Source organism: Plectropomus leopardus, chromosome 18 (assembly GCF_026936395.1).
Source record: "Plectropomus leopardus strain MGB_pleo_1.0 chromosome 18, ASM2693639v1, whole genome shotgun sequence".
Taxonomy (NCBI): Eukaryota; Metazoa; Chordata; class Actinopteri; order Perciformes; family Serranidae; genus Plectropomus; species Plectropomus leopardus.
In genome coordinates this window covers 28759100-28785360 of record NC_142193.1, presented here as the reverse complement: position 1 = coordinate 28785360, position 26261 = coordinate 28759100, and the positions used below count along the sequence as shown (strand labels likewise).

The following is a 26261-nucleotide window of genomic DNA, read 5'->3' as shown; positions in this document are numbered from 1 at the left end:
GTATACATCATTTTTCAGCAGACATTTCAAATACTTAAATAATTTTATTTATTCAAGCTCTGATCAACATCCTTGACCTCTCAACGAACCATGCGGCGTTATTACAAATTAGTGATAGAGCCAGAAAAGTGCAAGACAACAGCAAACGGTCTTCTCATCTAAGTTACATCTCACACTAATTACACAGTGACGACTTTTGTGTCATCGGATCAAATCAGGATCGAAAAAGCTTCACATGCATTTTTAAAAACTGGTGGGAATTTATGCTTAGTGTGATAATTACAGTATTAACGTTGCATTAGTTGTCAGCAGAAAATTTGGATCTTGGCGTCATTCTGAACCGTCAATTCTTCACTACAGTCAATTAAAGTCTATACAACTGAGAACCAGGGAGCAAAGAGACATATCTCACATAGTGCTGTGATTGAGCGTAGAAAAATAGACCTTTTTAAAGTTGAAAAATCAACTTCTGAATTAATTACACAGGCACGAGACACACTTCAACTGTCTCTTTAAAATAGAGCGCTCAAATATATATTCTAATAGCTTGAGTGAAAACAAACTGTCACAATACAGATGAAAATGAATCAGAATCGTCTCCAAACGGCTGCAGAGTCGACGTCAGTTTTCTGTCAGCAGCAGGTTCCTGTTGGTCGTGCGGCGGGACGTCGGATCTATTTGTCCACAGTGAAGGACTGCAGTCCCGTGATGGCTCTGCCCAGGATCAGAGCGTGGATGTCATGGGTACCTGCAGGAGGACACCGCCACGGTCAAACAGGTGAGTCTCACAAACTTATTTACTCTACAACAGGAACGAGCGTGGAGCACAAACCTTCGTACGTGTTGACAGCCTCCAGGTTCATGACGTGGCGGATGATGTGGTACTCGTCTGCGATGCCGTTTCCTCCCAGCATGTCTCTGGCCTGCCTGGCGATGTCGAGCGCTTTACCGCAGCTGTTCCTCTTCAGCATGGAAATCATATCTGGAGCCGCTCTGTGAAGGAAAAAAACAAACAGGTTTGTTTGGATTCGTTTTAGCCAGCTGGCTCGACGTGGTTTTGGGACAGACTGGCAGGTCTCTAACATAACGAATGACAGTAAAGGAGGTCTTTTTATAAAAAAAAACAAAAACAGTTTTACAGTTTATATCTTTCTATCCACTTTACCCTCCTTTAGGATTGGTCCTAAGCAGATCAGGGGTTAAACTCCACTGTCTCATCAGCGCTCACTCAAATCAATAAGTCGGCACTGTGTGTTGTTTTCAAAGTTTCGTCACACCGTCAGCCTGCCCTGATCTACTGACCGACCAGAATTCAACCTGAGTGAGCTGGCGACTTTTGGGGAGAGCAGGCAGATAAAACAAAACAAAAAATAAAGAAGGAAATGAAAAGTAGTTTGGCCCGAGAGAAACACCAAACACGCTGAAATCTCTTCGCTCAGACAGTTTAGATGTTTTTAAATGGGGTTGAAGCTGAACAATTTACTGCTGTGGATGGTGCTATAACATGTTTTAGTCTCCTACTGCAATCAATACCAGTTTAATTTTATTTATTTATTTACATTTAGAACATTTTCACTGCTTTACTTTACAGAAAGACAGCAACTCATAACGGAGCACTGAAGCCGACTCCACTGAGAAAAACAGCGATTTAACATCTCCTGCGTGTGCGTTAGAGTTCTGCGTTCTTGCACGACTTTGGTGTTTTAAAGAGTTAGTTAAAAAACACAAACAAACCAACACCAATAGAAGCAGCTTCTGTGTTCTGCAACACTTTATCGGAGGATAAAGTCGTTTTTACCTCTTCGCGTCGATCAGTCTGCCCAGCTGCAGACAGGACTGCAGGCCGATGGTGATCTCCGTCAGCATGTCCGCCATCTTCTTCTGCATCAGCTGATTCCTCGCCAGGGGCACGCCGAACTGGATTCTGGTGGACAGACAGATATAGACAGACAGATATTTATTTTGAACTTATAAAACAAAAAGAAAAAAAATTAAACAAAATGGCAAAAACAAAAAATGTATAATTACCTAAACAAAAAAATTCAATAAACAGATTCAAATAAGCATCAAGAAATTGCATCTCACATGTTGGAAAAGGAGTATGAGGAATATAAACGTATTATTTCCTTCCTTTTCTCAGCTAATCAGTTAGTTTGAACTTCATCTCTAACACATAAACATACACACACACATATCCAAACATACATACATACACATGCATACATGCACACACACACTCAGAAACAACAAAAACATTTTGTTATACTTGTGTTTAAAAATAATCAGGAAAACATCAAAATTGGACTAAAAATAAAGCATTTTGAAACATATGTAATTATATACAAGTATGACCAAATAAGCTACGAAATTACACAACTGTGGCGTCTGACCTGTCGAGTGTGTACTGTCGAGCCGCGTGGAAACAGAACTCCGCAGCACCCAGAGCGCCCCACGCGATACCGTAACGAGCGTTGTTCAAGCAGCCGAAAGGACCCTGGAAGCAGCAGCAGGAGAGTGATGAAAGATAACTGCAGTGTAGAATTTCAGCTGTTTAAATTATAAAATGCTGAACCTAACTGTAAACTGTCCCCCTCTAATTTTAAGGTTCCTCCATGAACACTACATCTAAAACGCTCGCGGTTCTCCACTCACCCCGAGGCCCGAGGCTTTAGGCAGCAGGTTCTCCTCAGGAACCTCCACCTCGTCCATGACGATCATACCGGTGGCCGAGGCTCTGAGGGAGAACTTTCCCTCGATCTTTGGTGTCGAGAGGCCCTTCATGCCGCGCTCCAAGATGAAGCCGCGGACCTTCCCATCGTCACATTTGGCCCAGACGACAGCGATATCCGCCACAGGAGAGTTTGTGATCCTGAAGAAGCAAGCAGGAGGGAGACACATTGGTAAGTCGAAATGTTTTATATTTAAATAATTTAATAATAATTAAAATAAAATGTATTAAATAAATAATAATTATAATAATAATCAAAATAAAATGTATTAAATAAATAATAATTATGATAATAATCAAAATAAAATGTATTAAATAAGTAATAATTATTATAAAACATTAAATAAATAAAAAATTAGAATAAAATAAATTAAGAATAAATAATAATTTTGAATTTCTAATTCTTTACTCGTGTGCTGTAATGTGTGAACAATAGTGTGACACATTTTTTAAATATTTCTTCAAATATTACTTTTGACTTGAACCAACAGCATGACCGTATTTTTTTTTTTTAAAGTTATGAAAATCGATTCACCAAATCTGAAAAAATCCTAGAAAAAAAAGTCAGTGTCACTCTGAGTGTCATACAGTACTTTACCTGCACAGAGCTCCACCGTGTGGACAACTATGACAATAAGAGTCCTGTGCAAACAAAAAACACTTTATCTTGAAAACAAAAATACTACCCCAAAATTTAAAACAATGTATCAGATGAAAGAAAAAACAAAACAAGAACGAATGTCTCTACTTAAAAAATACCAATTAAAAAATGTCAGTCAGGGTTATAGTCAGGGTTCCTACAGCTTAAGGAAAGTGGGATTTAAGACTTTTTAAGACTTTTTTTTAATGCCACTTGGAATGAAACTTAAGATGTACAGGCATCAATTACTTAAGGGTAATGGGAAAATTAAAGATATATATATATATATATATATATATATATATATATATATATATATATATATATATATATATATGTATATATCTCCCCACCACCACTCACCATGTCTTGGAGCCGGTGAGCGTGTAGGTGCGACTGGATGGATTGTATTTGGCTCTGGTCTCCATGCTGCCCGGGTCACTGCCGTGGTTCGGCTCCGTCAGGCCAAAGCAGCCCAGAATCTCTCCAGTAGCTGAGGGGGAAAAAACAAGAGCTCAGTCACTCGTCACCGAGTTTTAATACATTATTATCAACAAAATCCCTTCAAACCATTTTAATCTCACCCATCTTTACTGCTGATTGGTGATAGGGCTGGGCAACATAAAGATATTATATCGTATCGTGATATGAGACAATATATTGTCTTAGATATTGGATATTGTTATATTGGGATATGGAATAAATGGTGTTTTTTTCCCTGATTTTAAACCTTACATTAAAGTAAAATGATGTACTTTTCTGACCTTATAAGACAGTTGCACTTGTATTAATACTTGCATTTATCCACATGATCACTTAATCTACATTAGTAATTAATATTGATCAAAAATTAAATTGTGTTAATATTTTTTCAAAGTACTAATAGTCATTCCTACAATACTGTCACAACAAAGAGGGATTATAACTAATATAATAATAACTAATACATTTTATTTATAAAGCACTTTTAAAAGGAGTACAGAAGTAAAAAGCAATAAAAACAAAATTACGTAAGCACACGCAGAATAAACAAAAGTAAATGGATAACAAACAAACACCTGAAAAAAGCTTGTTTTAAGTTTTTAGGAGGGCTTTAAATTTGGATGTGTCGGTGCAGGAGTGAGGGGGCCGCTACGGAGAAGGCTCCATAATTTTGGAAAAGAAAATTTCGTAACATTCAATTTAGATTTAAAAATATCGATATATATATATATATATATATATATATATATATATATATCGTGTATCGCAATACAGCCTAATAATATTGCAATATAGTTTTCAGCCCATTTCGCCCTTTGGTGCTTTCTCTTCTTACCCAGCCTGGGGAGGTACTTCTGTTTCTGCTCCTCGGTACCGTAGGCGTTAATGGGGTGCATGACCAGTGACGACTGCACGCTCATGACTGAGCGATATCCGCTGTCCACCCTCTCTACTTCTCTGGCAATCAAACCGTAGGCCACGTAGCTCGTCCCAGCACAGCCATAACCTTTATTCCAAACACAGGAGGATGGTTTATTATCGGAGTCATAAAGCATCAAATGAATTCAACTTAGGAGATAAAATGAGATTTAATGGGCTTAAACCTTTGATCAAAGACACACTTAGAGATTTAAAAAAAACAAACGGCACACAGGTCCCGTGTGCACATGGCCAAAGTCCATTTTAGACAGTCAGACAGTTATTTATGGAGCACATTTGAAAACAACAACGTGCTTTACAAAGAGATGAAATAATACAACACAGGAATGAAAAAGATTTAAGTGAAGGTAATGTGGCTTTTTTTTTCAAGAGAAATATGTTGAAACTTAAATGTTTCAATATACGTCCTGTTTAAGTTATCAAAAAAAGTATACAGAACTGCCTCTTAAACATGCAAGCAGTGAGAAGTGAACAGTGTGTTCAGACTCACCTTTAATTGTTGGGCCCAGGACTCCCAGTTCTCCCATTTCTGACACAATTTCTCTGTGGAAAACTAAAAAAATGACAACCAGCTGTGATATGAGGTTAAGTTAGAGTATTTAGTTTGCCAACAAACTGAAAAATTGTTAAGGTGCTGCACACATTGCATATCAAGATACTACTACTACTACTAATACTAGTAATAAATAATAATAAAAACTGACAGGACTTGTATAACGCTTTTATAAGTACTTAAAGATGCTTTACATGAAATGCAAAAAGAAAACAAATACAAAATAAAGAATATAAAGTACTGACAGACGCTTACATGAAACAGAAGAACAAATACAAATCCAAAGAACAGAATACAAAAATCAAAATGAAGACGATATGACAGGAAAAGACTCAGGCATGTAGAAAAATGAGTCTCTCACCTTCATTCCTGTTTGCCATCAGGATTCGCGGCATGAGTTTCTCTTGGCAGTAGGTCCTGAAGGAGTCTCTGATCATGATCTCCTCCTCCGTCAGCTGGCCCTCCAGGTCCAGAGCGTCACGCCAGTTAAACTGGACCTTAGCTGTTCAGGCAATAAGAAGAGGAACAATTTAAAAACCTTAAAACCATTGTTAAAAATAGATTTTGGTGAGAGAGCTTCAAATTTAAACAATTATTTCTGACATAAATTTCAGCAACAAGTAGCCGATAACACCTACGAGCTTTAGACTTCTGCTCAGTCTTCTCTGCATCTGGAAAATTCAAACCAGAAAAATTATTAATATCAAACAAGAAAAAATAAAACACTGTTTTTCCTAAAAAATCTAAAATAGCTAAAGAAAATACAAGTGTAATTTTTAAAAATTATAACACATTTACTGCTGTCTAGGGTAGATATTACTCCCTTAACATTTAGTAAATAATAAATTTATACAATTTTTAAACTCTTTCTAAAATTACAGACTTCAAAGCTTCAAATACAGCTTCAAATTAATCATTAATACCATGGGTCTCCCTGTGGGTGTCAAATAATTTTTGAGAACCAGTTTTTGTTTGTGCAAAACAAAAATAGAAAAAAGTGACAAAAGCAATTAATCTACCAGATTAATTTCGCCATCACTGATAATGTTTATAGACATCAGCTGCAGCCACATTGCTGCTCATTTTTTAATACTTTTTTGTATGTTCTCAACACCAAGCACAGATTATAAAACAAATAAACAAAAATATAAATAAATAAGTAAATAAAAAACTAACAAACGACTTTATCTATGTAGCACTTTTCAAAACAAAGTTAAAAGGGGCTTTACAAAAATAAAAAACAATAGATAATGATAACTTTTTATACAGCTTGGGACAAAAGGAGCTACAGAAGTCAGAGTTTGATGCCACTGGCTGCACTGTAATGTCGGTGCAGCTAAATCCTTCAACCCTTTTGCAGATGACTCTGAAACAATCTTGTTGCTTGACGGAAAGATGCAGCTGTTGGCGGTGATCATGCGTTTGTTATTTCAGTCTGACAGGGTGCAGAAGCACTGACCCAGTCTGGCAGCTGCTGCAGTCCCCTGAGCTCTGGAAGCTGAGATGACGGCACATCTGTGAGGGCTGACCAGGAGGCGGCACACAGCGCTTCTTAATGCCATGGTGAGGATGAGTCTAAAACATCAACGTTTAATTCACATACATTAAAAAGGACACTTAAAGTCATCATGTCGCTTGAAGTGAAAGCGATGGCAGTAACTAAGGAACCTCCTCCCTCAGGTGCTAAAACTTCCACTTTAATGAGTGGTTATGTTTGCCGTCTTCCTCCCTTTGTCCTGTCTTTTGGATCTTAGCCATGATGTCTGTGAGTCAGTTTCCTTCTATGAAACTTTGATTAGCCTCATTATCACATAATATTTGTTGTTTTGTTGAGTTGATCCGATACCACTTTTGAAAAATGCCTCTGATATTGCCTAAAATCAGGTATCTGCAAGTGTGTGAGTCTATGCACCAATACAATACCATGTAATTTATTAAACTTTAAATTAGTTTCACAGCTGAATAAAACTGCAGTTTTCCTCCAAATCAGTTCTTCTTCGCTGCTCTACAACAGTAGCCTACAGAAGTTGCACTGCACAGAAAATGTTTCCAGTAAATAATGCAATGTTTGCTGCCCAAAATGTCTCCAAGCTCCTATGGCATTTATTCTGTGTATTCATGTTTTACAAAGGGTTTACCCTGATCCATTTTAATGGTATCAGATTGGTACTCTGTATCTGAAGATATGCAAGTTAAGGCATTGTACTCACAGGAAAATGGAAACAGAACATCTCCTGTTTTGGTTTATTTAAATGTTTATTCTCTCTTTGCAGAGCTAAAACCACACACAGAGGTGACCGAAGAAAAAAAATCTGTGAAAAATAAAACCGGGCTGAAGAAATGGAACCTGACGACTGCTTCTCCTTGCTTGCTCATATCAGTTAAGTCCAGTGCTTTCACACACACACACACACACACACACACACACACACACACAAATACAAATTACATGAAATTAATAGTACATGTGAGTCTGTGATAGAAACATGTAATGGCTTATTTAAGAACAACCACACCAAACGGACACACAAGAAGTAAAATATAAACCAAAAATATAAAGTCGCCAGTAAATGTTAAATATTACACGATTTAACATAAAATCAGTGTATAAGAATATTTAAAAAGTCAGAAAACAATGGAAGAAGAGCCTGTCTAGTTAGGTAATTATGGAATTGTAAAAACAATAATTAACTAGGGTAAATCTGCATTATCTCCTTTCAGACAAATGTACAGGTTTGACGAATGTTGATGTCAAAAATTGTCCACAGCTGCAATGCGGTGTACTTAAAAGCTACAACTTTGTCATTTGTCTTTCTAAACTGAGAATTAGGGCATCAAGAGCTGATCTATTGATGCCATCAGTTGAAGTTGGTCTATTAATCTGATTTAGTGTCTCACTGCATTGCTCCAGAGTTATTATAGGTTTGTATTTTTCATTAGTTTTTCAGATTTTGTTCTTAATTCAGTTTAAATTACACAGTGGGTTTGCTTCTGTCAGTTTAGGTTATATTTGTTTTTTTTGTTTGTTTGTTATTAGATTTCTCTAGTTTTTATTAGTTTCAGCATATTTAAAGGCAATAAACTCACAAATATGTAAACAGTCTTTATGAACATATGCTTCAATCTTTCTTCCTCCTCAGGTTTGTTGTGTTGACAAATTTGACCAAATTGACAAACACTCAAACTAAAGAATCTTCCTCTATACTTTTTAGTAGGTTTTGTAGGTATCCAATATGTTTTTTTAGTTAAGAGTTTATGTTTATGTCTCATGATGTCTATAAACCTTTAATACATACAAATTAGATTAATATAAACGTCAGGCTAAAGATACAGCTGTAGATGGGACATGGCAATACTAACTGCTGTAGCTAACTGTCAGTAATTTAACTATAATAGCGGTTTAATTCTCAGTGATTCGTATAAAACTGTTCACTGTAATAAATGAAGAAACCTGTCACAGAGCCAGACTCAGTGAGCTAACCTGTGGCCTCAAATGACATTATAAAAGCTACGCGCTAACAGCGCTAACTCACGATATCTCGCAGTTAAACGGATTTTTAACGGCATAATTTCGATATTCCCACAGAAACAATGAACTGAGTGAGCGCTGTGTGATCAGAATAGCTGTAAAAACAAAAGTGACAGCTGTGTTTTAGGAGCATTTACCTGCGTTTAGTGTCACAACAATCCTTATCCTGCCTTCCACTTTTGGTCTACGGCGTAGTGACACGGAGCGACGTCAACCTGACGTCATCACGTAAAGCACGCCGAGTAGGAAGTGCCACGAGTGTGGCGTCAGAAAATAACAATGTGCCAATACAAATTCAGTGTTTTTGTCCACGTGAAGGCACCATATATAGAGAAATCTGAGACAAAGACATCAAATATTGATAATGTATTTGTTTGTGGACGTCCATCGTCATCATCAGGACGCTTCAGCAACTGCAAACGATTCTGATTGGCTTATTATCGGAGGCGTGATGTTGGAGGAGGGACTAGTGTGCCAGTTCCCAAAATTAAAGTACAGGGAAGACTCCAATTTGATCAGTGGGTTTAGTATGGAGCCAAAGCCAAAATGTTAAAAAAGCCAAAACCAAAAAAAAAAAAAAAAAGGTGGAAAAAAAACACGAAAGTTCAAGTTGTAATACTGAATTATAAAAAAAATCAAAAAACATTTTTTAAAATAAGGATTAATTCATTTCAATTTAAATATATATTTTTGAGTCTTTGAATAAATTACTTTTTAATTTTCACTTATATATAATTTCATAATTGAGGTCTTATTCATTTTTAAGAAGATCTGAAAGTGGAAACAAATCTGAAACACAAAAAAGAGATTTTAATACAACAAAAAAGATCTGAATCTAAAAACATCAAATCTGCAACTTGAAAACAACAAAACCTCAAATAGGAAATTATATATAAGCGAAATTACACTTTTTTCTTCACTTATCTTTATTTTGAAAATGTTTTTGATTTTTTTTTCAGTGCAGCCATAAGGGTGCAGCATTTGATCAAATAATGACGTAAAAAGAAGAAAGGTGTTGCTGGGGTACTTTTTAAAATTTGTTTTTATTATGACCCTCTCCCGAGCTTCACATATTCATCCCGGGTCCTCCTGACTGACTGACTGACAGAGAAAATGCGTGACCCTCCCTCCACCATAAATAAACATTTTTTACAGTTTCTGGCTATGATAAATATTGTGATTTTAGATATTTTTAAAGAAAATATGCCTTAAAACCTCTTGCATATTTTGAATGTTTTGAAGGTGTGTTCAAGGAACATCGTAAAATTTGAAAAACCAATGATTTCTGTTTTTAGTTTCTGGCTATAATAAACTGTAATTTTCCATTTTATTTTAACAACTGGTTTAATGATGCTTTCTGTGAGTGAACCTAACTTGATGTGTAATAAGGACTACTTTTATTCTCTTTTTTCATATTTATTTATTGATTTGTCTTGCTTTAGCCTTTGCGTAGTATTTCTGTTGTTTAATTGCCTCTGAGTATCCGGCTATTGTTTTGTCTTTTTTAAAAAGAGCTATAAAAATAAAGTGTTTTTTTGTAATATTGGAGGATTGCCTTATATGCCATCATGATACAGTGCAATCTATTGATATCTATAAACCTATGAAAGAGGCCTATGTGCATATTGAATGATACTACTCAACATTATTCAAATCTGAACACATGATTTTTACTCATGATGGAGTATTTTGTGGTATTTCTTATTTCTCTTGAGAAATTTGGGATCTCCCACCTCTGCAGCCATCTAGCAGCTGTCGTGACTCATCGAGTGCAGACCAGGCAATGTTAGGTTGAATTATGGATGAATAGATTGCTTTTATAATTAATGTTGTCTTGAATTTCATCAGGCCAATATTCTGGCCTATATTCCATTGATTTATTGCACTCTTGGCTGATAAAGACACATTTTCACTGTGAATGAGTAATAATGGACAAACGCAAGTAATCTAGAGCTTGTTATATTTTCATTAATATTGAGATTAATTGTATCTGGTGCATTGTCACTGCCGATTTGGAACTTTGTCATATATTGGGTGGTGTGAAAAGGAGGTGGCATGTCAAATATTTTTAAGCACTGGGGAGCAACTCATGCTTTTTTAGTTTTTTTATTTTGCCTTTAAGGGAGGGGCATACAACTTTAAATGGCCGTATTTTGTGTTCATTGTATTGAAGATTTTTTTTTTAATTGCCAAAATTACACCACTCAAAACTGTAAACACAGAAATCATCACTGAATTTTCAAATTTTAAGACCAAATCTAATTGTGATTTTTCATCAAAACCTAATTTAAAATGTCTCACATAAAAGCATGCCAAACATTAACATTTTCTGGGATTTTAGGACTTTATAGTAGAACATTTCTCCGATTTTAGGATGTTGCTAGGATATTAGGACATTTGTTGGATTTAAGGACATTTTCAGATTTTAGGACATTTCTATGATTTTTATGACACTTCTTGGATTTTAGGGCATATCTGTTTTTTTATTTTAGGATATTTCTCTGATTTTAGGATTTTTTTTTAGGATTTTAGGACATTTCTCTGACTAGGAGGTTTTTAGAATTTGTGGACATTTCTTGGATTTAACGACATTTCAAGGGTTTGGGGCGTTTCCTGGATTTTAGGACATTTGAGAAATTTTCTAAGATTTTAGGATATTTCTTGGATTGCAGGACATATGATTTGGGGCCCTTTATTTTTTCTGTTTTTTATTATTTTTTTTATCAACAAGCTCTACTTTGATGCAGTTTATATACACCTTCACCTTATACTAAATGTACAAAAATAAATCCCAGGGTGAAACAATTTGTTTCATTGTGAATTGGAAAATGGTTTGGGGACCACCCTGCACCCTTTCGTGGGGCCACATTTGGCCCGCGGGCCTCGTGTTGACCATCATTGCTTTACCTGACCTCATTCTACCTGCATCTGTAACGGTACAAAACGAGACTCCATTCTGGGAGCACAAACTCCCACCCTCGCTCTGTGATTGGCTCATCCCCTTGTCAATCACTCTGTGCTGCGTTCTCATTGGTCGCCACTCTCCTCAAGGAATCTCCCTTTAAATGTGAGCAGGACAGATTTTGGAGCGGATTTCTCCTCAAGTGTTTGAACTGACAGAAGCGACACACGATAACCTCCGATAAACCTGGGAATATGCTGTAGTTACCCTTCGTTTTTAAGCACATCGGACACAGAAAAAACACCTCGAAGTCATGGAACTGGAGGAGAAACCGAAATATGGTAATTATTTAAAGTCCAGCACTTGGTTTTGTTTGGGGTAGCTGCCACTCAGCGACTTGGACGTTAGCTAACTTACGACTGTAAACAAAGTTAGCTAGTTTTGTTTTGGCGCTAATTCTCCCGAAAACAGTTATTTGAATTAATTCGGTGTTTTTAACGTGTTTTTGTTTATCTGCTTACTTTTTTTACTGTCGTAAGTTCGCGGGTAACGTCGCAAGTTGACCACTTTCTCTCGTGTTTTGATTATCTCGTAACGTAATGTGCATTTCTGAATTAGCTTACACAGAAACACTGCATGAATGGATGCAACATTTTTGTCTGTCATGTTTTTAAAATTCGGCTTGTTTGTTTGTGAAGCTGCTGGTTTGTACAGAGTGTCTCGTTTATTATCAGGCTGTACAATGTCCCAGTATATCCTGTGCTTGACCAGTTGCTGCCACATTCCTCAGACTGGTATGGCAGCAACAGGAGCTTAGCTGACGCCCAGCTATGTATAGAGCTTATTAGAAAATACCTCCAACATGTGAAGAGGGTCTCTATATATCTACTGGCTACTTTCAGTCTTTTTTGGTAGTTTTATGTCAAAAATATTATACTTAGATTCATATTTAGCTTCATAAAATCCTATTTCAATATATCTTTATTGGTTAAAACTGTATTTTTGTAGTTTTTAGTCTGCAAGCCATGATCTGTGTCGTCGTATGTATGCCCACCTTACCCCCAAATATCTTCTAAATGTCTGTATGCAGGCGCTAACAGGAGGGGAAAATTAAAAATAAAACGTCTTTTCTGATAGACATTACGGAGCTCAGTTTAAACCTCTGAAACCTGAGCACATAGGCGTTATTTCTTTCAAACACGCGGAAAGAAGGTGACGAGCAATTTAACAAGAAATGGCCCAAACATTAGTGCAAAATAGATTACCTGCAAAGAAAAAACACCTTGTTTTGTAAAATGGTTATAGAATAGTATGGTATAGTGTATAGGGGTTACATGCATATATACATATATACACATAATTATATGTGGTTAGGTTTTTTTTTTTTTTTTTAGATAATACCTAAGAATTACCCCCAGTTAATGGTCAGATCATATCCTTGTTATCTTTTACTATATTTTGCAATTTATTGGACATTTCTTTCCACGTTTTTTCCACATTATGTTTTCCCCATGTTTTTCAAAAGAAATAAAACCAATTTTCTCAGGTTTTTGAGGTTTAAATGCATGTCAAAGACGTCTGAATGCAGCACAAGAAAACCGATGTTGATCCAGAACTTAAAATGTGTTTTCATACCCTCCCAGAGGAAATGAAAATTAAAAATAAGACCTTTTTTGTTCAGCCAATATGACGTCTTGACCATTTTCTCAGACTTCTTGAATTCACCTTCTGAGAAATAGCCTACCTCTTGTCTCTGCCCTAATTTAAGATCTTAAAATACTCTTTTTTCTCTCTCACTGCACTGATCTTTATTTGTCTGGAGTAATCCACTCCAAAGATTTAAATATCTAAAAGAAAACTTGACTGGCTTATAAAAGGGCTTACACAATCTCATCATTTTGTCTTTGTTAACAAATTCAAGTCTTAACTCTGAGACTTCTGCTGATATATTGTCTCGCTCCTCAGGTCAGAATTTAGTCATCTCCTTATAAGAAGCTGATTTCATTCTGATGAGTTAAAGAAAAGACTGTTGTGAGCAGCAAAATTTTCCTCTGGGCTGTAAGTGCTGAGTGTTTTTATGCAGCTCTTTGCTTCTTACACGGGAAGTGCATCTCAAAGAGAGAAATCAACCCATAAACAATTCACACGGCATGTTCGTGGAACATTTTACGCCCCTTTTGCCTCGTTTTGAGCTACTAACCCTCATTGTTTTATAAATAAATTAAATGGGCTCTTTCAGTCCAAAAGTAAGATTTTGCAATTGATATTTGTTTCTGTAGCAACATGTTTTGCATGTTAAGCTTTTGCAGGATGTTAACGAAGTAGGAATGAAAACAATGGAAGGCACTTCTTCTGTCTGCTGGCTTTTATTATGTTTGTGGCTTATAGCGTTTTCCTCCTCCTCTCTGCACACACCCTTTTCCACTCTGCCTGCCACATGATGGCTAATTGACTCACATTACCAGCCCTTTGGGGAAGGCAGAAGATCCGTACATTTACTTGCTCGTTTATAATAACCAAAATACTTACTAGTTGTCAAGGATTCAGACAGCAGTTAAGACTGATAGAGGAAAATGGCTGAGACTTGACCACAAATTCACTTAAGAAATGGCTGTGGTTTGAGATAACAGCCTCTAGAAACAAACATTTTTATTTATCAGTGCAATGTCTCAAGACTTCAGGAAAATCCGCTAAAAAAATGACACAAGGACAAAATCCTTAACATGCTATTTCAGCATATACTTTAGGATTCACTATAGTTTTACATGTTGGAGTAATTTCAGGCTGAGATATAACAAGAAACCTCAATGACAGGATCCCAAGCAGCCATGCCCTGGTACAGATTAGGTGTAATTATAAGCCATATTTAGGAGAGTGGTTTGAAACCCGATGCTAAGCTTCTCTGGCCTCACTTTCATGTTTGACTTGAGTAGTTTGTTAAAGCTTTTCTGAGCTACATTTGCAGATTTAGTCCTATTTCAGTTCTGCGTTCAGTTCCCTGTGTGCTCTAGATTTTCCTCCCAAACAAACAGCCAAAAGCATCTCCATCATCGCAGCCACCCGCTTCCACTTAAATGTGCTTCATCATACCCTAACAACCCAAACCGGATCATGTGATTCTGCCAACTTGCAGTCTGAAATACAAAGACATGTTCAGAGCAGTGTGAGACTGCTTATTAAGGTCTGGGAAAATGAGTTAGAGAGAGGAAGAGATTCGAATGCAGAGTAAATTGGACGTGGAAGTAGGACCACCCCATTGAGCTGTCCTCCGCTGTATTTATCATCTGACTCATTTAGTTTCTTCTTCCAGTCAATAGCTGTTTGTCTTGGCTGATCTTGCTGACCCTCCTTATTGATAAGGAATGTTTTGCTTTGTTAAAGAAGAAAGCAACACATTTTTCTTTTTTTTCACCACTGTTCGGTTTATTAATGTTTTCTGATGCTTGCATGCATTAACCAGTAGTTAAGTTGCTAAGTTTCATTTCCCATTTCCAGACAATCACTATTTTGTCAGGCATGTCACGATACCAGAAATTTAGTAGTTGATACCTATACCAGTGAAATTCCATGATTCCTGATACTCAGTTTGATACCACACTAAAAAAACAAAAACAAAAATGATAAGATAAGATAATTATAACAGCAGCAAAGGGATATTAAAGCAAACAATGTACATGATAAATAAAGCAAAAAGAACAATATAAACAGTAATTACAAGATGCAAAACTCAATGGTTAAAAAAAACATTTACATCAATTGCAAAAGGATAACTCCACATTGTGAAAAATTGCACGTTATGATAATAAAAAATAAACCTTTTATTCAATTACTACATCCAGACAGCAAAAAGTAGGTTCTGGACCAATAATAACAATAATAATAATGATGATGATGATAACAATAATAATAATAATGATGATGATGATAACAATAATAATGATGATGATAATAACAATAACAAATAAAACAGTGTAACAAAAAAAATGATACCAACTGTAAAAATAAAATAAAAATGTGTAAAAATAGCGATTCAGACCATAAAAAAGTGTGTGTGTGTGTGTGTGTGTGTGTATAACATAGAAATAAAAACAAATACATATCTAAATAAGATGATAATAACACTCACCATACATTTTCTAGAAAATATAATTCTTTAAGAATAAATAAATAAAATAAATAAAGAGAATTACTATTCTGCAATTACTGAAAAGATCTGTAACAAAAGAGCATATGTAAACCCCTTCTATTTGAAAACGTCTGTTACAACAATGCAGTATTTCGGCTGTCATACATTTGAGTGTACCTAAAAAGTTGTGAAAAAGCACTTGAGTGGACACCATACCTTTATTTTCGCGCCGCTGCATTAGACCCCCAAAACCACAGCTACAGTTATACTGTGCATGTGTGCAAACCCACAGCCGCCGTGGGGTCAAAGAGCTTGACCCAGACTTCTTTGAATAGTCTTGGCTGGTCGGCGTTCTTCATCCTTTGACATTTAACAGCCGACTAGACTGCTTGTAGGTATATATGCTGCCCGGTCAGAGGAGTTATAACTCAGTTTCTTAAAATACCAGATACAAACAAGTACCATCACGTTGTCAAAATTTTGACATCAACTTGGTACCAAAGTATCAGTTCGTGTGACATCTCAAACCTCTGTGCACGGAAAGATGAAGAGAAAGCAATAGTGATAATAAAATTAAGTATAAAAGACTTAATCTAATTAAATAATTAAAAATAAATTCATAAATAAAGAATAAAATTGAATAAAATAGAGGGATGGCAATAGTGATATGAAAAAAACAACACAGTTTACAGTAAAACCAATAATATAATAAAGAATAAGAGAGAAAATAAACAATAGCATGTTTTTTTTACTAAAATGAAAGGTCTATTTGTTAAATGTATTCTGTAAGTTAACAGTTAATAAAATAACAAAAACACATCACTAAAAGAAAGGAAGACTTGCATAGTGTGGTGATATTTTAATTTTTTTTAAAAACCAGTTATTTTCCTAAATGTTCCTTGAAATGTCGCTTTTATATAATCAGACTCAGGAGCTTTAGAAAATATTTAGTCTAAAGCACGTCTTTATGTTTTCTTCCTGTTTGGCTTTTGTGTCAGTCTTTCTAATTCAGAGAAATTCTCATGAATGATTTGGATCTTGGTTTCACTTTCTGTGTCTGAGTTACCGAAATAGCCACACCGGGTGTAACATCAGAGAACAGGGGCTGACATTATGAGTTCAGTAGAAATGAGAGCAGACGGTTCACCTAGTTATGAGGTCAGAAAGATCACAAGAGATGACACATTTTGAAGGTTAACTTTGTGAGAGGATTATGTCGAGACAGTGAGAGTTCAGGTGTAGATAAAATACAGTTTCATACTCCTGTTGTTGTGTTGTGTTGTTTTGTTGCTTGATTTCTTCCCAGATATTATGAGACAGATGAGCCAAAGGATGCAACATATATGTATATATATATATATATATATATATACTGTAGATGTGAGTGTAATTGTGGTGTTGCTTCCTTTTTAACAACAAAAATAGATCTGAACTTAAACACTCCACGTCCTCCTACTGTAATGAAAGACATGTGGGAGACAGGCAGGGAGGGCAGCAGCTGTAACCTTTTAGATGGTGTTATTAAAGTCTGCCAACTGTACTGCATGGCTATAATATTAAAGTTCTTTTAGATTTAGCCCTCGTATATTTAAAACTTATGGCTTTTTTTTTTTACTTTCTGTCTTATTCTAACTATATATTTCCTTGTAGGTCTCAGGAGGTAAAATCAAAAAAATGTGCTGCACTGTTGTGTAACACAAGCAAAATGATACCAGTAAAAATGACTCACGTCCCCGCCGTGAGTGATGACCACAAATATGTGTAGCAAATAACAAGTTTTAAATGTGCTCTTCCTACTTTGATAAGTCAGAATGTCTTATTGAAATAAGTTTTGTTAATTTTATTTCAATCAAATGGCAACTTGTCACTAGAATAAAAAGTATTGCAGCTGGTGGATAAAAATATAATTAGGTTTATGCAATGAGTGGCAGGGGGGAAATTTCCAAAGGGAGGCATGTTAAAAACATATGAAATGTTAAGGAATAAGCTAAATACTGTTTATTTACACCTTTCAGTGGACCATAGCCATTTTTCACAATAGAGATTTTGGCATTTAGTTTCAAACCAAAATAGTGGTGTGCTTAACGCTCTTCTGTTTTGCAAGCATGCTGTCTTTCTCCCTCTCTCTCTCTCTTTTTTGTCATTAGTGTAATTTCATTGTTATTTACGACACCTATTGCACGTCTGTCCGTCCTGTACGTCCTGTACCTAACTGCTACTGTTTAATTACATTAACCTACAATGTGTGTCAGCTGTGTGTCACATACATACGCTAAAGGGAGCCCTGTGCGTCGCTATAAGATGCCAAGGTGCATAACAAAGCCTCAGTATCTCATGATCTGGGAATGAGAACAAATTGGTTTAGACCTTTTTGGTTTATTTGGCGCCAGTGCTAATTGGGTAGGACAAATCCACCAATGAGAGAAAATACACCTTGAATCTGGTTGTGTGTTGTTTGCTTATTCGTTTTCAGACTGAACACACCCCTTGACTTCTTGAACTAGGAAACGCAGATGTTACTCATATCATTAACAATGATGATGATCTATGCAAGCTTCCCAGTAAACCATGACAGAGTGACAGTGAGTCAGCATGAAGATTAGACCCCGAAACTGAAGCAGCAAAACTGAATTTTTATTAACCTCAATATTTACATATTGGGACATGTAGTAACGCCTTGGATAAAAAAAAAGGCCTATCGGATATCTTGATTACGGATGTGAAGGGCGGTGGCACAAAAATAAAGCAGGGGACACGGGAATGTCAGGACACATATGACAATGTCCAAAGTAAATACTGTTTGAGAAAAAAAAACACAAGACGAAACAATGCAAAACATCAAGTCTGGCTTCAGTGTCACCTTTGATTTTGTTTCTGTGAAAATAGAACTCCTAATTCAATTGTCTATGTCTATCCAGGAAGTTTTTCTTCCTTTCCAACAGTGATTAATTATTAAATTATAATTAACACAATGGAAGCACTGTATTTCATCACATTTTTAGGTACTTGTTCTAATGATTTATTTTTTCTACCACTTAATTCTTGTACTCAGTCAGATTTAAAAGACATGTTTTTTTTTTACTTATTGAAAAATTTGATTTAACTTAATGTATACAAACTAATTCAAAGTGGCCTACTTTTTTTTTTTTTTTACCAACATTAATGTGTTGTGATGAACACAATAATGCATCAATAATAATAATCCAGTCAAATACATGATTATAAAATGAGCCATTCTGCCTATTGTATACTGTTATTTTTGGTACTTAAGTATATTTTGATGCTGCAACTTTTGTACTTTTACCCAAGTAAAAGTTTTAATGCAGGACTTGTAATAGTGTGTTTTTACACTGTAGTATTGCTTCTTTTACTCAAGTACAAGATGTTAGTACTCCTTCCACCTCTGATTGATACTTATAATCAAAAGCACAGTACGAACACAGGTAGTTTCTCTGTAAAGTGCTGTCCTTGTAAAAATGTGAAAAACAGTATGCATTTCATAATTAAATCCACGCCCTTACACACATAGCAAAAGTCATTTATATTTTTTAATAGTTTTAGTGAATGCTCAGGGGTTGTCTGGTTGCACGGTGGAGGCTCATTGGAATTAGATTAGATCCCTCTTAAAGCTTTTACCAGATTAAAACAGTTGCTCACTGCCACCAAAGAAAAAAATATATCAATAATTAATTTAACCTGTTAAAAAACCAGAACGGTGGGTTTTACGTCATACGTCACTCGCTGCACCGTCCCATGAGTCAGATTAGCTGTCAGCCAGTCCAAGCAAAATGTTCAGCTTTGATTGTACATGGATGTTAAACCTGAAGTATCAGTTCAAGAAATCAAATTCCCCTGAAACTAGTTTCAGAGTAACTTGAAAAAGTTTTTGTTATGGAAATTACAGTTGAGCCAGGACTCCTAATGGGAATTCCCATGAACAGTAACATTGGCAATAAAACAAGAACAGAGCAGATGGAAACTTTCAGTCAGTTTCTGTTAAAAACATTCAGTCTCTCTGTGGACTCTTTGTTAGGATTTTTAAGTAATCTGACATTTTCTGATTGCCTTTGGCTGTTGAATACAGAACAGAGAGTGGTCCAAAATGTCTACTGCATGAACGCACCATGAAGGAAAGCAGGAAAAAACGCTACTTTTTTCTTGTTTGGTCTTGGTGCAGTATCTCCATGTCTCCACTAGATGGGGGAAAACAGGAGTAGATCTACGTTAGCTGCTCCATATGGCAGTTAAGTGGCAGTTATTTAATATCACAAAATCATCACTTTTTTTTTATTTAAATGGGCAACATCTGTATTTTTCAGCCTGGATCATATTTCATGCAGGTTTTTGCGTCCAAGTGACTCATGGGAACAACATTTTTTCAGCCTTGAAACAGGCTGCAGTGTAAACACTCGGGACATGTTCGCACAGTAATTCAGGTCCACTGAAAGTGCTTGTTTTTGCCACTGACAAACACAGATGATTATTTGACAAAATTTTAGAAATGATCCCGAGGGGGGTAGCTCTTTTTGTTACAGAGTAAGGTATTGTTTTAAACCAGCAGCAACCCTGAAAGTGCCCTTAACGAACACACCAGACTCAATTTAAATTAACAGTAATTTTATCATTGTAAAACACATCATTCAAAATCGACATAAGCTAAATAGAACTCACAAAAGCTGTCGTGGACATTAGTCAGAAGAGGGTTTGGTAGAGGAACAGCTCTCGGTCCAAGTCAGGTCAGCCTCACCCTGATGCCGGCTCTCCTCTCTCTCTTAGTCTGGCGCTTTCAGTTTGGTTTCTCCTCTATGGTCTCACTAGCCGCTCGGCAGATCCTTTCGTGGTCCAAACCCCACACAACTTTTCCCATTGTTGATACGTGCTTCTCTATCGTAGAAAAGTCGTGCTTCAGCAGAAGGGGCCATGGTGTTGAAAAAAGTAAAAAAATATAGCAAAAAAGTAGCAAGGATTTGAAGAGCTACAGGATGCTGCATCTCAGGCGCTGCTGTTGTCATAGCAAACATTTGACACAGCTAAAAAAATAATAGAAATACTACTAAAAACAGCACAGTGACTATGAAAATATAAAGGAGAGTTCCTTAATGATCATATAGTCAGATATTAGTTAACAAAACATCATATTTGAGAGGGGCTGGTGTTCAGTGCCATCAGGTATTTCTTCACCCTCTTTTAAAAAATAACTGTATTTGTTAAATGTGCAATGTCAGATGGTTAACTATTAAATTATTGAATTCCTCTGAACAAAACAGTATGACGCCTTGCTTTAGTTTTTTAGGCTGGAAGTGAAAACAACCTCTTGATGCTGCCTAGTATTAACCCTTTGAAACCTGGATCAACATCACTTTTCTTGTGCTGCGTTCAGAAGCCTTTCATGACTATTTAAAGCTTTGAACCCGAAGTAAATTTGAATTGATTTCTTTCACAAACATGGCAAAAAAATCTATAAGCAACTCAGCAAGAAAGGCTCCACCAATGTTAAGAAATTAGTAGACTTAGAAATGATTTTTTAAAAGCAAGGGAAAATGTCCAGAGAGTTCCAATTATAATAATTCAATTTTTATTTTTATTTTTTATTTTTTCACAGAATTATTTAATTTTAGCAGTTTTTTTCAAGTCATTGCCTTTTTAAAAGAAATCATCTTTTGTGTGTGCTAATTTTCAGTTCATTGTCTTGTACTTTCACATTTTCCTAATTTCTTGCTAATTTCTGGCTAATTTCTTCTTAATTTGCTCATTGCCTTCTTCCCCTGTTATTTTTTTCCAAGAACATAAGTCAATATGTTCAGTGTGAAAGGGTTAATGTTATGGTTATTACTACTATAAGAAGATTGATGGAAAATGGACATAACACACCAGAATCTAATCATGCCTCCTCCTCCTCTGCAGCTTCAAAAAACACCACTGGAGGCACTGGTGTAGTTTCTCCTTGTTGTCTCCAAACACATGTTTTTGGTTACTTGACTTAAGTTTTTTTTCCTAATAAACAACACCAGTCCCCACCCTAACGCCCACATGTCCACGCCTCTTCCCTTTCAGCCTTGCTGTTGATACGTTAATTTGCATGTTTGGACTCCTTCATCTTCAAACATTGTAAAAAATCAGACAGAAAGAGGCGTTTTGTAGGTGGGGGGAGACAGAGGGGGATGCACAGGTGGGGCGCAGATTGGAAAGAGGCGGTTGTTTCAGTATAAACACAGGAGGGATGTGTGAGGTGAGGTGGAGCGTTTGTTGCTGCTCAGGCTCTCAGCTATTCAGGGACAGGTTGGACTGGTTTCTCCCTCCACAATAGTCGTGTTTCCCCCGCTCTCGCTCATTTATGCCAGCAGAGAGGGAGGAAGAAGCGAAGCAGATAAGGTGTAAAGAGCTCAACGAGTGAAACGATTCTCTGTACATTTCAACATTTGGCCCAGAGAGGAATTTCACCATGCCTGAGGAAGGAGAAGGAGAAGGGGAATATTATGGAAAGCATGGTAAATGCTCTTTTTGCTTTAGTTACGTGTTGCTTCACGGCTTTTTTCTTTCTGTATGAGAAAAGTCAAATGATCACCAGGAGGATTAGTGGTTAATTTCTAGGTGTTGCTTTTCTTCATGCTTAAAAAATATGTCTGTAGTCTATAATCTGAAGTGCGTAAACTGTTTTGAGTGAAACTGGAGCGGCAGTATCAGCATGTCAACATTGTAGGGCTGGGTGTGTGTGTTTGTGGAAGCTGCTGCTGCTGGCTGCTCGGCTGATTATACAGGTGTGTGAGAGCAGGGAGCTCTTTTATCAGTGTTTTCTCTTACACAAATATTAACATGTTTCCTGTAGATAATCATTAAAAGAGCAAGCCTTTCCACTACTGAATCAGTGCTGTATTAAGCTTGTTGCTGGTTAAGTTAACAAGACCTCCTCTTTCTTTGTTTAGTCTGTAATATATTATTTTTTTAATTACTGAAAAGGCTCAGATATTGCAGATTATCACAAAACAGTGAAGATACTACAGGTGAAAACGCCGGTCAATTTTGAGATTTTCTGCAATTTTGCTTCCATGCCTTCTTCTTTCAGACTAGTGTAAGAAAACATCCAAAATACACGTTTAGATGTTTATTTTAGCTCAGAAGTACATTTTTAATTAGATAATGTGTCACTTGCGTATTTAAACATAACATTTCAGAAAATGTGTTATATAAAAAGTTTCATGGTGACATCTATTTGTTAAATTTTGTACCCTTTTCATCTTTAGTGTCTTATTTTTGTATAAATTGTATCGAATATTTATCTTCTAGAAATATATCTAGGCTATTTTCTCATAATGAGTTCTTTATCAGACTCTGAGAAATCAGAAATCTCCCTTCAGTAGCACATTTTTTTTTATGGCCGTTGACAGTGTTTTCATCCAAAATACACATTTAGGTGTTTATATTAGTTCAGATTTCTTTTCTGGAAAATATATGCAACAAATGCATACAAATCATGTTGTTTTTTTCTCATACTGTGAGCCAGAAATGTTCACTTCAGTAGTATTTACATACACCAGACTTTTATAGTTATATTCCTGTCTATGATCTCTATTTTTTTTTACAGAGGGATTTGTTCACATTTCATTCATAGCTTGATTTAAATAACATTTTATTCCTAAAACATGGCAATATTTTTTTCCTTTTGTGGTTGCTGAGTATTTTCTGACTTATTGAGTGATAAAAGGAGAGTTTCTCTGTAAAAACCTTTGACTCTAATATGTCGACAAAATGAAAGAAGAATTTTGAACCTGGCTTCATACAATGTTCAGATTCCTGTTCTGGAAATGGTTATTTAACCTTTTTTTTGTAGTAAAATTAAAAAAGAATAGTCCTAATGTAAATAATATAAATGAATATGGTATGATAGAAATAATGAAAAAAAAACACCTGTATTTGTCTTAAATATTCTTTTATGCTAGTTGCTAAATTTGTGCATTACAAATAAAATGTATTATTATTATTATTACAACTACTAATAATCAATTCGTAAAGTTGCGTGTTTATTTATTTGTTTTGCCCCTTTCACCTGCAGTTTTCCCCTAAATATTGCCTGAAATGGTCAAAAATGGCACCTTAGAGTGACATCATCACGCCATGAATATGAAATGCAACACTCATGCTCTTTCTCACAGGAAGCTGTGACTTCTCTTAGAGCTCATCTGCTAAATGCTTACTGCAGCACTATCCCGCAGACCATATTCATAATTAATATGGAAAGACGCCACGGAGAAAATCATACTCCTGTGTCTAGACTCTGAGCTATCAGGAGCCAAAGCTACACATGTACATTTACGTGCTGTGGTAGTGTGGGGTTGATGTTGGTGCTTTTGGGGATTTAAAAGCCTAAAGAGACAGTTTATCTCAAAATCCAAAAAAACATATTTTTCCTCTCACCTGTTGTGTTGTTTATCAATATAGATTGTTTTGATGTGAGTTGCAGAGTGTTGGAGATTTCGGCTGTAGATGTCTGCTTTCCCTTTAATATAATGGAACTATATGGCGCTCGGCTTGTGGTGCTCAAAGTGCCAAATAATACATTTTACAAACTCAATATCAATGTCTCTTTCCAGAAATCATGACCTGCTTACTCACAGTAATTCACACACCTTGTTGTAAGCAATGTAGGGACTATTTTCTTTCTGTAGAACTTCATTGTATAACTTTGCAGAAGGAGGCGTCAATCTACTCATGAACACGAGACTCGTGCTCATTGCAGCGTTAGATGTAAGCATTAATAGCGTCCTTGACTGAGCTGAAACATTAGATAGCTCAGTGGTGCTGTGAGCTAGCAGTAGATATATGCTTCAGCCGATGAGAAGAATTTTTCAAAGATTACAAAGTAACTTTTGCAAACTGCATTATTTAATGCATTTTCCATCATCCAAAGCCTCCTGTTATGATCATCTTTAAGGAACAGCAATCATGTTCCCAGATTAAATTGACATGTTTAACCATCTAAAAGTAGTAGATATTTTCTCCTTAAATGTTATATTTAGCTCAATTAACGTCAGTTTTGTGACTAATAAGTGTATTCAAGTTTTTTTTAAGATTATTTTTGGGTCTTTTTAGAGTCGAACTGCTGCTGCGGTGAATACTTCGCCTTTGTGCACGGGGGCACCTGCTCTACCATGTGTTTTTTTTTTTAATTTGTTTTTGTTTTTTTTTAACTTTGAGTACCACAAGCTAAGTGCCATCTAGTTCCATTATACTGGAGAGAAGGCAGACATTTCTCCTGCCGATATCTCCAACGCTCTGCAACTCACTCCAAAACAGTCGAGCTAGATAAATAACACAACGGGTAAAAGGGATTTTGATTTTTGGATGATCTGACCCTTTAACAAGGCAGCCATGGTGTCAAAAAGTTGGCTATTTTCAATGCTATTTGTTTGTTCTTCAGTAATAAAGTGGCACTTTGCCTCCTTATTTCTGTCCTGGAGAGCACTGACCTGCTGCTGAGTGAAGTCATATTCCCCGATGAACTGAATTCAGAGTTGCAAGATGAATTTGCTTATGATAATAGCTGCTCTGCCTCCCGCCTGTGACCTCAGATAACCTGCAGCAAACTCAACTATATGCCTGCGCCTGCAATAATTATGAGAACCCGCAGACCATCAGTTCAGCACTCAGAATCTCAAATGACATTAACCCCTTGAAATCTGGAGCAACATCACTTATGATACTTGTGCTCCTTTCAGACACCTTTCACAAGTGTTTAATCCTTGAACCCTGAGCAAATTGGTGCGGTTTCTTTCAGAAATATAGGGAAAATAGTAGTGAGAAACTTGGTAACTAATGTTTCACTAACTGCAAGGAATTTTATACATTAAGAAAATTATTTTTAAGAAGCTAAAGGGAAAAATGTCAAAGGAAGAAAAAAGCTAGAGGAAACCTATAATTTTGCAACGTAATTTTAAACATGTATTTATGATAATTATAAATGTTAGTTTTTAAGCATCTTTTCCAGGTCATTTCTGTTTATAATCTTTTTTTCTCTGACTAATTTTCAGGTTATTCTTTTTAATTTTTGGGGTAATTTCTACATTCATTGCTTATTGCCTTCTTCCAGTGTTTTTAAAATCAATTAAGCCAATTTGCTCAAGTTTTGAACTGTTAAGTTAGACTGACTAGTGAAATATTGTAGCAACATTTAAACTGCATGCATTGGAAATGACAAATACATGTGATTCGCTGTCTTACATCCATTTAGAGGACGTCTCCTCCTATTGTCACATCTAATTCTTAACAGATAAACAAAACTTACTCTGAGCTCTTTTTCTGGTGTGAAGGAGCGACTTCAGTTTTTGGCTTTGATTTTTATAGAATGTGTTTAACATTTCTAGGGT

General features: G+C 36.0%; 2 protein-coding genes and 2 long non-coding RNA genes across 6 annotated transcripts in view; 3 read left to right on the top strand and 1 right to left on the bottom strand.

The window, feature by feature from the left end:
* Positions 1 to 24: 24 nt before the first annotated feature.
* On the bottom strand, positions 25 to 9168 carry LOC121957217 (glutaryl-CoA dehydrogenase, mitochondrial-like). Its single transcript, XM_042505748.2, has 12 exons — positions 9010 to 9168; positions 6803 to 6918; positions 5982 to 6014; positions 5705 to 5845; positions 5281 to 5343; positions 4687 to 4857; positions 3732 to 3861; positions 2653 to 2869; positions 2391 to 2494; positions 1799 to 1924; positions 833 to 993; positions 25 to 748 (listed from the first exon to the last, which is right to left on the bottom strand). The coding sequence occupies exons 2-12, from the start codon at positions 6903 to 6905 to the stop codon at positions 675 to 677; spliced, it is 1323 nt and encodes a 440-aa protein (XP_042361682.2). The 5' UTR covers positions 6906 to 6918; positions 9010 to 9168; the 3' UTR covers positions 25 to 674.
* Positions 880 to 6906, top strand: LOC148186527 (uncharacterized). Its single transcript, XR_015774869.1, has 3 exons — positions 880 to 1016; positions 2605 to 2900; positions 6778 to 6906. It is a non-coding gene; the product is annotated as an uncharacterized LOC148186527 (long non-coding RNA).
* On the top strand, positions 6925 to 7776 carry LOC148186526 (uncharacterized). Its single transcript, XR_015774873.1, has 2 exons — positions 6925 to 7108; positions 7617 to 7776. It is a non-coding gene; the product is annotated as an uncharacterized LOC148186526 (long non-coding RNA).
* Positions 9169 to 11932: 2764 nt separating the features above from the next.
* LOC121956993 (choline transporter-like protein 2) overlaps positions 11933 to 26261 on the top strand; it is a 31989-nt gene continuing 17660 nt past the window's right edge. Inside the window, exon 1 of one of the 3 annotated variants that reach the window (XM_088069413.1) lies at positions 11933 to 12115. In XM_088069413.1, coding sequence (XP_087925539.1) covers positions 12088 to 12115 — 28 coding nt within the window. In that variant the 5' untranslated portion in view covers positions 11933 to 12087. Of the gene's footprint in view, positions 12116 to 22092; positions 22389 to 26261 lie in introns of those variants that run through there. The other 2 variants (XM_088069412.1, XM_088069414.1) reach the window with 2 other exon arrangements.